This window comes from Bacillus rossius, chromosome 8 (genome assembly GCF_032445375.1).
Source record: "Bacillus rossius redtenbacheri isolate Brsri chromosome 8, Brsri_v3, whole genome shotgun sequence".
Classification (NCBI taxonomy): Eukaryota; Metazoa; Arthropoda; class Insecta; order Phasmatodea; family Bacillidae; genus Bacillus; species Bacillus rossius.
The window spans coordinates 1660839-1674708 of NC_086336.1; the positions used below are offsets into that span (position 1 = coordinate 1660839).

General features: G+C 41.7%; 1 protein-coding gene across 3 annotated transcripts in view; it reads left to right on the plus strand.

Moving 5' to 3' along the window:
- Nucleotides 1-3065: 3065 nt before the first annotated feature.
- Nucleotides 3066-13870, plus strand: part of LOC134535444 (gamma-tubulin complex component 5-like) — a 36096-nt gene continuing 25291 nt past the window's right edge. For 2 of the 3 annotated variants that reach the window (XM_063374545.1, XM_063374546.1), the window contains exons 1-6: nt 3066-3360; nt 6577-6789; nt 7246-7443; nt 8653-8867; nt 10779-10944; nt 12869-13070. In XM_063374545.1, the coding sequence (XP_063230615.1) occupies nt 3289-3360; nt 6577-6789; nt 7246-7443; nt 8653-8867; nt 10779-10944; nt 12869-13070 (1066 nt within the window). In that variant the 5' untranslated portion in view covers nt 3066-3288. The remainder of the gene's footprint in view (nt 3361-6576; nt 6790-7245; nt 7444-8652; nt 8868-10778; nt 10945-12868; nt 13071-13870) is intronic. The other variant, XM_063374547.1, reaches the window with a different exon arrangement.

The window sequence follows — 13870 nt, forward strand, 5'->3', positions numbered from 1 at the left end:
TGTTCATCTAAGTTAATGATTGAAACAACGTTAAGTAAAGCTTCCTATTCGTTTTGGACGTAAAACTAAGTCGTTACAAAAAAAATTCAAACAGCAGAGCTGTATAGGAAAAAGACTACCAACCTGATAACATAAACCTTTTTAATTTTGAGTTTGAAGGTTGGCAGTACGATAGCGCCGGCTTCGGGTATGTTCAGAAACCAGTCTGCTCGATAAGGTTCTCTTCAAGGGGTCGTCGCTAGTTAGGTCCTACGAGTAATGCTCGTTGGGTCCTACACTTGCCTTATTGAAGACTGTGAAGGCTTGTGCCAATGTGAGAAAGGTATATTAAATTTAATGTTGAATAATTTGGCTTTAATGAAGCAATCTGATTTTATTTTCGAAATCTACTATAGTTTACACGTTTAAAATCATTCAATCTAAATAACATATTTATTTGACGTTTAGAATGTAGGAGTTGTTTTAATGGCTTAGGGTTGGTCTCACTGGTTTTTTTTTAAACATTCAAACTGTTAAATAGTTTGAATTTGAAACGAATTGTTTGTTCTCACTTTGAGTTCTATAAGCTTTTTGATATGGATAAAGTTAAGAAGAAAACTTATGGAAGAAGATGTTAGGTGTCGCATTGTGAAAATTTGAAGCCTAGAAACGACGTGAAATATTTTGAAAGAAATATATACCCATGTAAAAGTAAACATAGTGATTCTACGTAATGCGTATTGGCTGAACTTAAGAATAACTTACTTCTTTGATGGTGTCATGTCCACCAGTTTGGCCTCGGCTGGTATGATAGCACAAGCCCCAAGTGCGCCACCCCTCCTACACAATCTATGGGGAGGAAAGTTAGTTCGCCACCCGCCCCTAGATGGCAGACAAAGGGGAATGTAAATTAAGGAAACTTTGTCTACCTGCCCAGCCTAATTCAGGCCAATTATGTAAATACCCAGTGTTGTGACAAGAAACCTGTTAATTATACCAGTGAATGTAAAGAGTATTGTAATTCGAATATGTATGCACAGGAAGGGTACAGATGTGCCCTCCCTAATGAATATGTACATACATTGTATATTTACCCTGGCTGAGCTAAGCCAGGCAGAGTTGGTGGTCGTCTCTCGGGGCGTGCGCATCTCTTTCGCGGGCTGTTGGCTGGGAGTTCCCTGCGAACTATTGGGTAACCGAAGGCTGGCAGTGCGTATAGGTTTTGTGTGCGTGCTGGGGGCGGCCTAGCAGCGCCAACTGCTACCGACCGCGTCCCGCGGGTGGCGGATACGGGAGCCCAGCCCGAGAGTTGCAATCTCGGTGGGGTGGCTGCGAACCAATGGCCGGCCTGTGGAGTCGTTATCACGGCTGTCGGGGAGAAAGGTAGCCTGAATGCAGCTCGGCGCGTGGCAGGAAGCAGCTTCGTCGGCGAAGGCCCGCAGGGGAGCTCGAGGTGCTGAAAAAATGTGTAGTGTAGACGAACTGCGGGCTGGAACTTGCGGAGCTGTGGACTGCCGCGCGCGCAACGGAACTGAACAGCATCGGAATTCTGAAGGAAGAGATGGCGGCGCCTTCAAGTTAGGGCCCTGTTGGAGCCAGTGGTAGCCTGGGCGGCGCGACCTTCAACCGACTCGGGAATTTGGGGGGCAAGAGGGTCCGACTCGCAAGATACTTCATTCGCCTGAACGACTTACCCCCACCCTGGCTTGAAAGGTCGTTGGCTGTTGACTGGAAGAAGGAAGATGAAGATGGCGCAATGTCAGGCTGCCTTTCGCTCCGAGAGCCAGCAGTTCGAGCCGGTTTACTGGCTCGTCTGCCCACTTCTATCTTAACTGTGGCTGCCTGGGCAGCTGTGGCTGGGCTGACGTGAAGTCGCCCGCCACTGGGGGCGCATGCGCCCCTGGCTAATAATAACCCAGGAGCTCCCAACTTAAATGCGGGCCGCAAGGCCCAAGCACCCAACTCCACCAAGGTTGATTTTCAGCCCCTCCAACTCTTCTTACCTGGACCCTTCTTCCTCTTGTCCAGTAGTTACCTGCTTGCTTAATGCATGTTAATTGATCCCCGCATGAACCGGCCCAGGGTTTTCCCTGTGTCTATGCAGGTTTTACCTGGGTCACACTTAGCTAGCTTTTAAGCTAGGCGACCAATGGGGCGTCAGTCATGGCGCCAATCGCAGCCATGGCTGGCCAGTAAACCCCAATAAGCACATGATGCACGCGCCCTTGTCCTGCATGGTTAAAAACCCGCATGGTAGAGTGTATAGGCTTCGGCCTGAGACACACTTAGGTCCTCCCCTAACCTGGACCCTCCCCTACACATTTAGAATTAACTTAGGCTAGGAAAAAAAAATCGCCAGGCAGAAAGCTCTCCCCAGTAATTTCTGGGTAAATAAAAAGTGGCAGAATACTTGAGCAGTATTATTTAGGCAGCGACCTCCCTGGAGGACCGCTCCTACCCCTTCCCTCCTCTGGTAGGCAGCGACCTCTCTGCAGGACCGCTCCTACCCCTTCCCTCCTCTGGTAGGCAGCGACCTCTCTGCAGGACCGCTCCTACCCCTTCCCTCCTCCGGTAGGCAGCGACCTCTCTGGGAGACTGCTCCTACCTCTCCCTTCTATTGGGCAGCGACCCCTGCTCGGGGACCGCTCCCGCTCCTCCCTGTGCCCCTCCCAGAAGCCCGGGACAAATCAATGGGTAGGTGATAACCTAAGTTCTTCTACAAACGATTCTATTATGAAGAAAAAAAAAGCATTTGGTTTGGGGGCGGGGGGGAAGTAAAAAATATTTCCAACAAACTGGAACATATAAACCGCATTAGATCCTGTGATATTGGGACAAAAAGAAATACCTTTCTAAACAGTTACTGTGAATTTAATTTTCGTACATATATTTAATATAAAATTATTTTAAAACCACAATTTAAAATTATACATTAGTAAAACTACGTATTTAAAGTATATTATTGTAAGGTTTAGTTTCACTACATAGTGGTGGTTATCAAAGAAAAAAATAAGCAAAGAGGTTCAGCCTGGTAGTGACATCTCTCTCTACTTCCATACTCCTTGGTTCTATGTTATTAACAATGAGTTGCAACTACGATATTTTGTAGTTTGTATACTCGTTGCTAAGTTTTTATTTTAATGCAGATTAGTGAAGTAAAGCTTTCATCTGTTTGTAGATGTTTTAGTAGTCTGCCAAGAAAATTGGGAACTGAAAATTTTTAGCTTAAAGTCGACTACGCCCTACCTTTATGTATTTATTCAATGATCCCACCACCTGTCCGGCGAAATATTTTTTTTAAACTTAGTTATGGCGGTTAAATTGAGCGACGATGTTTTGGATGATGTTCGTGGACTGATAAAAGAAGTGACTCGTTTTACTGTAAGTTAATAAAATGTGGGGTAGGTGGAGTTAAAGATTTTCTGTGAGAAAAATTAGTGTTTTTACTGTGTCACGTTTTTATTACCGCTATCGAGATAGAGTACTATTTTGCGACTATTTGTGCTCTTTTTGGTTGGAACAAATTAGTCCGTAAACAAAGAGGATTTTTGTAAATGATGAAAATACATTTTGGGTAAAGGTTATAATCTTTGCATGAACATACTTTACCATCTAAATTAATGACTACAGCGATACAATGTCTTAGTATTAAACTTTAAGGTAGCTGTCATGATACACTTCTCTGCTTATATAATAAACACTTGATAACACTGGTAACTTGGTAACCACAAGTGTGAACGTTATTCTTATAAAAATCATTAAAATTCAAATCACATGCTATCATTCAAATTTTACTTAAATGCTACATTCCACGCCTTTATTTACCTGCAATGTTAACTTGTAATTGCAAAGCAACACTGCATCAAAGAGTGCTTAGGATTACATAATTTAGTGATGTGGTAAATTTATAGTTTAGAGGCTTCTACAATTTTGTTTTAAATTCAATCTATGTACTTTCTCTAGGTAGTTATTTTGAAGCAGGAGACCAAATTGGTTACACTTGCTAATGCACTTCCTCTTGCATAGCTTTTCAGTATGCACATTCTCAAGGGTTGAGTGATAGTTTGTGAAAAGGTTTTAATACATCAAAATGCACAATATTCCTATGCATATCAAATAGCCCTACATAACTAGTACCTAGGTTTTCTGTAATTCAGTTAGAATTATAAACACATTTTTGCGAGAATATTTGTTCATAACGGTTTATGCCTTTCAACTGAGGTTGGCCCAACCTAAGCACTCTCCACCTTCTCTGAAAGGGGAAACTGCGACCACCTAGCCCTGCAGTCGTTCGCGATTGGAGAATCACCGCCAGCCACAGTCTACACAAACGGGATAGGGCCTATTGCAGATGCATTGTCTGGGCTAAAGCTGACAGGATAAGTCTTCAGCTGGTAGGCTGGTGTAGACATAACTGGAGATAGGTGTCTGCATTATCAACTTTTAGAAACTAAGTAGTGAGAATTTATTAATGCTGTTTTCAGGGTAAATACAGGAACATCTCTAGTGTTGGAAAATGGTATTTTGGTAATTTTATTTTTACTTTGCCGAAAAGCCATGACTTAATAAATTTCCCGGTATTTTCCCACAGGAAGAGGATTCTCTATAGAATGGGTGTTTCCCACAGAAAGGGGATTTACAGTACAGTTGGGGATTTCTCACAAACTGGATATTTTTTGTTTAAATAATAAATTTATTTATCTCCTTTTTTTATACTTTTGACTACAATTTTATAATTCAATTTTAGAGTGAGGTTTTTAGTTAGGTATAATTTACTACTTATTCAGATAATTTAAATGATATGATCTTGATTAGTATGTAATTATTTGTTCTAGTACATCACACGAAACTATAATGAGCAAAGTATTGTTATTAGAGTGGCATTAGACCTTTCATTAGAATTTATTAAGATATTCTATTAAAAATATATTTAAAAAATAATATATTTTTTTAACTGTGGTTTAAACCATTGTGATTTAAACCAGCCAACTCTGCTTGGAATTAGTTTCAAACTGTAGCCACGTATTTTCTTGCGTTCTGGTTCCTTGCCCTTGTAGTTTCCCTGCGAAGAGAAGGTAGCGTCATGATGTATGAAGCGCGTTCAGGTCCATGCGACTGCGCCACCCGCCTTGCTAGGCCTCGCGAGCCTCAGCCCTGGGGTTTTCATTCGAATAATCTTTTTTTTTTTTGTGTGTAATCTTTTGGTATTTTCTTGTTAAACATTGGGGTGCATTATGCACTTATGCACTCTTCCCTCAAGTTTGCGCATGTTGCATTTATTGTGATAATAATTGTACCTTTTTTGCATGCGTTGATAATATTCCTCAGATGTATGGTAGTATTGTAGCTGTAAATTAATGTTTAGTGTATGCTATTATTAATTTGTATGGAGTTTTTAGACCATCGCTATGAATACGTGTCTGGCTACTTTAATTCTTATTAACGATTGCATACTTGCTCTCACACAATATGTATTTGATTGTTCTTGTTAAAATTGAATTGAATCTGGGCACTTATGAATAACTACTCAGCCTTTGTGGGCCTGTCTAGATCACTTTATGATTCATGCGTGTTTTTGTTTTGTACACTTAAAATCAATAGAAAGAATTTCATAAAAAAGTTGCACTGATTTTGTTATACAATTCCTTCTTTTTTTCGTAACTTATTGTTTTATCGATTTGTTGTTTGATAATTTCACTGTGTGCTTGAGTGCTGAACTGGAGGTTGCTAAGTGAGATTCTAACCCGGCACCGTTCAAAGGGGCACTTCAAAAGGGACGGGGATAGCAATTCCTGCTACGACAGTTCGAGGAAGAGACAAAACAAAGGTGCAGGCGGGGTTGAGAAAAGGCTGGCGTTGGGCTACATCTGCGGTGCGCGTGGTACAAAGTGTGTCAAAACGCAACGCTGGTGTCTTGCTGGTCATGTCAACTCGCACCGGTGGAAGGTTTGGAGGCTGACTGAAGGTACGACACCTGCACTGCATTTGAGACCGTATGTGCTAACAAAGTGTGGGATAAGGGACTGGGTGATGCACGGCCGCCTAGCGTTGAAACATTAGCTGCGCTTGAGCCGCCTGCGCAAAGTTAAAGCTGGAAACACACCAGAGCAGTGATGACAGTTTTAAACTGTAACCCCTGAAAGCATAATTTGATTCTCTTTACAATGTAATTGATAGTAAAAAAAACTTTAACTGTGCCAAGAATATAACTAATTTGCGACACAGCAAGGACTTGACTTCTCATGTCTTGTAATGTGTGTCAGTTAAATCTACGCTTATTAATTGAATTACTTCTTGTGTCCCCACGACTAGCATATCTGAGCTCATAGCTCGTACCAAGAGGTGGTCGTCATAAAAGCATGTGATACCAACCCATTCATTACTTTTTTTCATCCCGTTTATTCTGTTTTTTCAGCTGCCTGTTAGTAAAATATTGGTTATGTGCTGTGAAATATTTGATGTTATTCATGATATCAGATGCTCGATTAATTTTCTACGGCATTATTTAGAGGGATTGACTCGTGTGCTCTGAAAAGAAGACTCTCACTCAACTGGCTCTACGAAGACAATTTTTTTTTGTTGTCACTATTGTTGCAGGAAGAAGATGAGAACTTTAACTTGTGCTACAAGTATGCTGTGTCAAACATCTACAATCACCGGTACTTGTCGGTGAACCGGCACGTGGTCAAGCAGTCGCTGGCCGACCTGGCGCTGAGGTTCCGAGTCCAGGGGCACGCTGCGAGCGCCCGGCGGCTGGACCAGCTGGTGTCGGACTTCGTGGACCACCCGGTCTTCAAGGAGCACCCGCAGGTCTGTCAAGGATCGTGCTGACCTGCCCGCTCCCACGTGCTTCGCTTGCATGTGTCTGGCTGTTAGTTGTAAGACTCTGGTAAGTGCAACAATGTCACAGGCTGATTGGAGGTCAACTTATTTACCTACGGTATAACTTACTACTGTAAATTGTGAATGAAATATAGTTGCTCATATTAGTAATTTCATGGAAAAATTTATCTGACGGATGTTAGAAAATATTGGTTAAGGGCATGCGCGATGCAATGTCTACTCATGCTGGTGTACAGTTTATCAGTCGTAATTTATACTTTGTCATGTTGGTAGCCTAAACATCAACACTGCATATTACGTATATATCTTACTGGATAAGATAAATTAATAGTTGCTGACGAGTTACTCCTTTGACATTCTCCTCATACAGAGTATACCTGAGGGAGGCTCGGGAAATGATGGAAGCGGTGTTGTGTGGTGCAGAGCGACGTGCGGTGTTGTGTGGTGCAGAGCGACGTGCAGTGGTCCGTGCTGTCCGTGCTGGTGAGCCTTGCGCACGGCCCCGCCGACCCCCCGCCCCCGGCCGCGGTCCGGGAGCCGGAGGAGCAGTTCGACTGGGGGGCATATCTGCGCGAGGGGGAGCCGGATGTCCACTACTACAGCTCCGACTCCGACACCGAGGTGAGTGACCGCTGACGTCACTCCGTTCCAGTATTCCTCCAGTTGACTGTGGAAGAACATTCTTAAACTTGAGGATTCCTTTGTTGTGAGTGCAGCAGAGAGCGGTGTGAAGGTGCAAAATTAATGTATTATGAACACTAGTACGCGACTATTGACAATATCAGCATATAAGCAGTTCTAAAAATTGTTTAATGAATGTAGCTATTTGTGTTCCTTCGGTACAGGGACTCGTTCAGTATCGCATGAAGGCTGTGGCAAACTGCTGTAACAAGTAACAGATATAAATACACAACTCATAAAAACCTTTTGACAAAATGATCTTATCTATTAATGAAATCATCTATTAGGCTCGCTGCCTTGTGCGCGTTACAAGAATGCTACAGTTGGCAATTTAGAGCCTGCAAATTGTAAGTGCCCCCTCTGGCATGGTGCACTTCAGGAGCACCGGTTGGTGCTGGAGTGGATCATGTGATGGTGTGCTGTGGCCGAGTTGAGGGCACCCCAGCGGTCCCGCCGGGTGTTCACGTGTGAAGGCCGAGCCGACTGCCGCAAACACGTAGTCACGCTCCCAGCCGTGAAGATGTGGACAACTAATGTAAAAGAGGGTTTTGCTCGAGTCTCAAACCGTTTACAAGAATAATCTGCAGCCATTGTGCATTAGCTTGCGTTGTAGCTACTCCTCGACTAGATTGTCCTACTGTTTCATTTTCTAAAGTATGTCCCGCTAACTCGTTATTTCTGATGTTCTCATTATTATTCGCCGTCTTGTTTTTCGTTGTCCTTGTTCTGGTTGTCTTATAGCTCTTATTATTATTCCTCAAAAAATATCTCTCCATAAACTATTCCCACTATAGCTTTTCCAAAATGGCCCTCGTTGGTAGCGCCACAGAAAAATTATTTTTAATTTTTTTAATATATAATACTAGATAATATATAGTATTTTATATTAAAAAAAAAATAATAATTTTTCTGTGGCGCTACCAACGAGGGCCATTTTGGAAAAGCTATTGAAATCTCATTGAAATTATAACTACACTTTAATAACTATGAGATATCTTTCTGTACGTGTCTCAATAGCCAAAATGCCCGGTAAGGTAAAATATTACTGTTCAGGCAATATAATCACCTAGCGCCAAACTAATGTAGCTGTGTCTACGGAAGCGCGGGATGAACACGGAGGAGGAGTGCCAGTGTTGTCGCGCCGTGCAGGACGACTGGACGTCGCCGGGCGCGGAGGAGGCACCGGAGGAGGCACCAGAGGCCAGCGAGCAGCGCCCGCGCCCGCGCACGGACGCACGGAGCGACCAGATCCTGCAGGGGCTGCTGGCCCGGGAGTGGCTGGCAGGCAGCGTGCAGCGCGGCTGGTGGTCCTCGCTGCGCGTGTGCGAGCCGGACTGCGGCCGGCCGGGCGCCGCCAGCCTCTGGCAAGTGCCTGTGCACATACATACAGTGTCTCGTTCCTGACAAACATCTCTACCTAGTTGAAATTACTATTCATTTATTTTTTATTTTAACTTAGTATATTCATGTTGCTATTAAAATATAACGCCCCTTAACTTCAGTACTATCTTTTATGACATTGCTGATTGATTGTCCGAAAACCGGATGTGAAAAAACATTGATTTGATAAGGTTTTTACTTTGGGAATGTGACTTATCATCACGTCCAGCTAAACTAACTTAAGTTCGTCAGTTTTACCACTAATTGGTTAAAAAAAAAATTTACATATAGGAAACTTTCTTTGAGTACAAGAACAATTTTTTTTTCTGTGCAGCAAGTTGTTCTCAGTTAGCTCTTCCACAACTGACATAATTTAATGAAGAACTATATGTATACACTTCAAATAGTGTGGTATTCATTTGCACTGTATGCATTTTTTTTTTTTCCTAGAAAGTAGAACCATATGGTAATGCATAATGTGTTACAGTAGAACCCTGTTGTAATGTTTTTGAAGAGGTCAAAGGGAAAAAACAATTTAAGCAGGAAATACCAATTTAGCACTGGTCATAGCTTGAATGTATCAATGGACACGCCAAGCTGTGTAAACAAACTGTATGTTAAAACCACTGATGGGTACATTTGATGTTTAAAATTGCATAACATGCCAACAGTTTTTCCACTTCTATTGTATTTGTCTTTAAAGAGACACTGCCACATTTCTGTAAAATTCTTTCACGACTCATGACGGAAGACGTTTAAGAGTGTAAATGCCTTTTTCTAAGTATGCTTCGCGACTTTAAATTGTGTAATTATAGAATTTTTATTTCTGAGTAACATAAATTAAACTCTTTCTTAGCAATAGAGAACACTTTTTGTTTTGCTATCACGAAGTAGTTGGCAACTAAAATATTGTAAGACTATGTAAATACATCTGCAAACACACGAATTGCAACGAACAGAAGGATTTGTAATTTTTTTTTTCCCAAGACAAGGGTGCCAACAGACAGTTACTACAATTGTTATGTAGCTTCAACATATCAAATACACAGCGTTAGCCAGCACTAACATGTAGCACTAGTGTTCTGGCACACTTACACTTGAACAATCTACATCTATGGTATAACAGTGATTGTAAACATTAACATAGGTAAAGAGTAAAGTAAACCTTTTGACTTCGCACACGAGGTAAGCGTTGGAATAGTTAGGTTTTTAATTTTTATTTTATTGAATTATAAATCATACCTTATAAGCAGTAAATGCACCATTCGTGAAACATTATATGCAGTAAAAAAAAATATGTTGTCCTTATGTTGGGAGTTAAATGTTAGTGGGATTATAATTCATAATATTCGTGTTTCAGAACAATTTGATATTCGTGTTTGTATTTAATTCAAATTGATAAAACTGCTGTTGGCGCAGTCCTGATCATCATGGCTCCAGTTCACGAGCACCGAGACTGAGCCACAGCTTTGAATATATATACTGTATAGAAGTCGCCAGCCCAGGTTAATATTTCTAATACGGTTTTGAGGTAGTTGGTTAATTCACCGCCGCAATCGCCACCATCTCTAGGGCATCGACTTGTGGTGGTCCCTAGCGGACAAGTGTCCAACTCTTCAGACACTCCTTCCCCCTCCCGTTGAACGACCTTGAGCTGCAGTGAATGATGGGTGCGGGGTGCGGGGAATGACAGCGGGCGACAGTGCTGCGCTCTAATGTGTAAATAACAACTGAGACGATACAGGGCGTTACGGCAGCGCGCTGCAGCGGTGAAGTTCCCAAGCTGCTCATCATACGCTCCTGAAAAACGTAGTGTAAATCATATCCACTCGCGACTTCTATACAGTATATATATATTCAAAGGCGACGGGCGGACTGTGGTGGGGGTGTTGCAGGAACAAGCACGGCGCTCCTGCCGCGCAGGTGAACACGCTGAGCGAGCACAAGGTGGTGCGCGAAGTGCTGTTCATGCTGCGGGAGCCCACGGACATGTGTGTGTTCGCGCGCGTCGGAGACAAGTACTGCGTCCGCCCGGGCGTCACCGTGCCCAGCCTCACTCAGGTACCACCTGCTCTCGACAGGGGGTTTCTGTTTGTTTAAAACTGCAGAAAAAAAAGTTTAAATATTAATATAAATTAAATAAAATTACCGAAATTGAATCATCAACGATTATTCGGTGAAATAATTTCCATCGGGACATTTGATAGGTATTTTTTAAATACTGCTAAAATAGGTTACCGTATTGTCCTGAGTATAATTTAGATCACATATAAGTTGACCTATTTCTTTTCATTTAAAAATTTTGGCAAGAAAATTTAGTAAATTTAAAACTTAAAAAAAAAAAAAAAGATTTATACTTGCAAATACTGTAATATAATGTGCTTCCTTTGAACCCACTCTTCACATGTTTCAAAACATATTTTACACACAAATGATTTCACAAGTTGGTTCCAATAAGCCACTCGGTTCACAGTTGACAAATTGTGTCTTTAAAGGGTTTATCAACAACAACATCTCTCCCGGAATAACAACCAGACCAGTGTAAAGCTTCTTAATCTTATTCTTAACTGTCTCAGATGTCCTCTGAATGAATCCAGCACCAACATTCATATTTTTGCAAAGCATTGCTCCAGGTCTCTGTTACTAAACTTCTACCATGAGAACATCTGTCATCCAGTCCTTGTCTGGACACACAACTACAACTCCTAGAGGCAGTTTCTCATTGGGCAAATTATTTCTTCGAAGTTTCGTATCAGCTAATACACTTAGCATTACGATCACCCTCAATTTTGAGTTTCCAGTGGTTTTAATAAAAACAGACTTTGCACTGTTTCTCATTTACTGTGCAGTTGGCTGGCATGTCGAAGCAGACAGGAGTCTCATCAGCATTTTCGGTTTGGCTTAAGAGGTAGTGTTTTCTACTTTCAATTTTAATATGAAATGCTGGTATGCAATCAATGCTTCCTTGCAGTAATTACTACTGTGGAACACTCATTTTTGTTGCCAATTCAAAAGACTTTTAACTGCATCACTTATACTTTTCAATTATTTGCCACATTTAGGTCAACGAAAAGCTTTCCACCGTGAATTTCCATTTTTTAACTTATCTTCCATCTTACTGCAATCACGCATGCACATTCTTTTTTAAAACACTGTACCTTCGTTGTGCTGCAAGTGATTTTTTTTTCTTTCATATTTAAGGACCATTAATTCAAAATTAGCATCAAAACTTCTCCACGTACCCTTATTTACTCGCCGACTTTGAGTGCAGCACTTCTAGACATCACCTACTAACTTTTCTTCCATACTGTCCGTGTTATTAATCACTAACTAAAACTCACACACGTGTTCAACTTTTTTTTTTAAATATACATTTAGATTTTTTCCTTACAATTTCTAAAATACCCACTTAAAAATAAGGTGGCAATTTTTATTTTAACTGAGGGGGAAATTTCTGACATATTTGGAACAATACGTGGTTTAAAATAGGAATTAAAAAGGGGGGGGGGGGGGGGATTGTCTGTAAAGTCGGTTTACGGACGATAATTTTACGTGATAAGTGATAACGTCATTAGAAAACATTGATGGAAATTGCATACTTTTTAATTTTCAAATATTATTTACAGTTTTTGCAAATTTAATTTAATATTTTGTTTAAATACAATCACAAACAATTAGTTATAGAAATAAACTGAAATCAAATCAATGTCAATAAATTGTAAATTTAAAATGACGAAATTGGACGAATGAATCAAATTTTTTTTAAATTGCTGCTTTTAAAAAGCCCGCCCTTAACCTGTTTGATATTATATAAGATTTTCTCGCGCGGCGGTTGGCCGGTTCTCGCGCGCTCGGCTCGGGCGGAACGTGACGATGAGTCTTGATTTTTCCGTGCGTGCAGCCGGCGTTCGTCGACTTATGAGACGTTGTCGCGTCAAAAAAATAGTATTTAGTTGTTGTGAATGTGTGGTGTTTGTCCTGCCAGGGAGCGTTCAGCGGGATGCTGCAGGAGCTGTGCGGGAACCTGGACGTGCTGAGGGAGCTGGCGGACTGCGCGGAGAGTCTGCGCTCTGGCGCGGGCCGGCCCCCGCTCACGTGCCGGGCCTTCTACTGCCTGGCGGTGGACACGCACGTCGCGCGGCTCCGGGAGGCCGTGTGCGCCCTGGAGGCCGACGTGCGCAGGCAAGGTGCGCGCTCCGGTCCACATTCACTGCTACTTGTATGGGTCGTTCATTTTATTCTGATTTTCAGTTTTAAAAAATAATTTCTTTCAACCCTTATGTCAGTTTTTCACTTAAGTTTAAAAAAAAAAAATATTATTGCAGTGTGTTGTTGAGTATTTGCGTAAAAATATCTCTCCTGTGTTAGTTTTTAATACATACAGTAAGTCCTCTATTTACGTCGTACCGATTTACGTCGTTTCGGATTAACGTCGCTAATGTTTGAGTACTCATGTTTCAATTTAAGTTGTCGGCGATTCACAATAACGTCGTTTACAATGACAGTAAATCTTTATTTTAACCAAAACACCGTATATAATTCGTTTATAATTCTTTGTTTCCTTCGGTAGTTAATTTATGCTATGTAGCGTAAGCTACACGTTCACCGCCTTATCTTATCATACATCATGAGGGACGCTTCCTGCTCAACGCTGCTCTCCGCGCGGTGATGCAATACTACCAGCCCGCCCGCTCGGCCACCCACGTATCTCGCACGTAGAAGTGTTATCTACTTCCCACAACGACACAGCATTTTCTCCTACCCCTTTTCGTCCAACTCCTTGGCACTTCAGTCGCTATGATATCATTGAGTTGGCCGGAGTTTTAAACGTGGCGTTGTTAACTTTATCGTGATTAAATGCGTTTGTAGTAGGCCTACAGTATCAGCTCACTGCAATTTATGATTTTTTCTTCATAAGATGTCTTCCAAACGACTAAATTTATCTTCAAACGTGATTTCAAAAAATAAGAACAGAACACATGTTTCA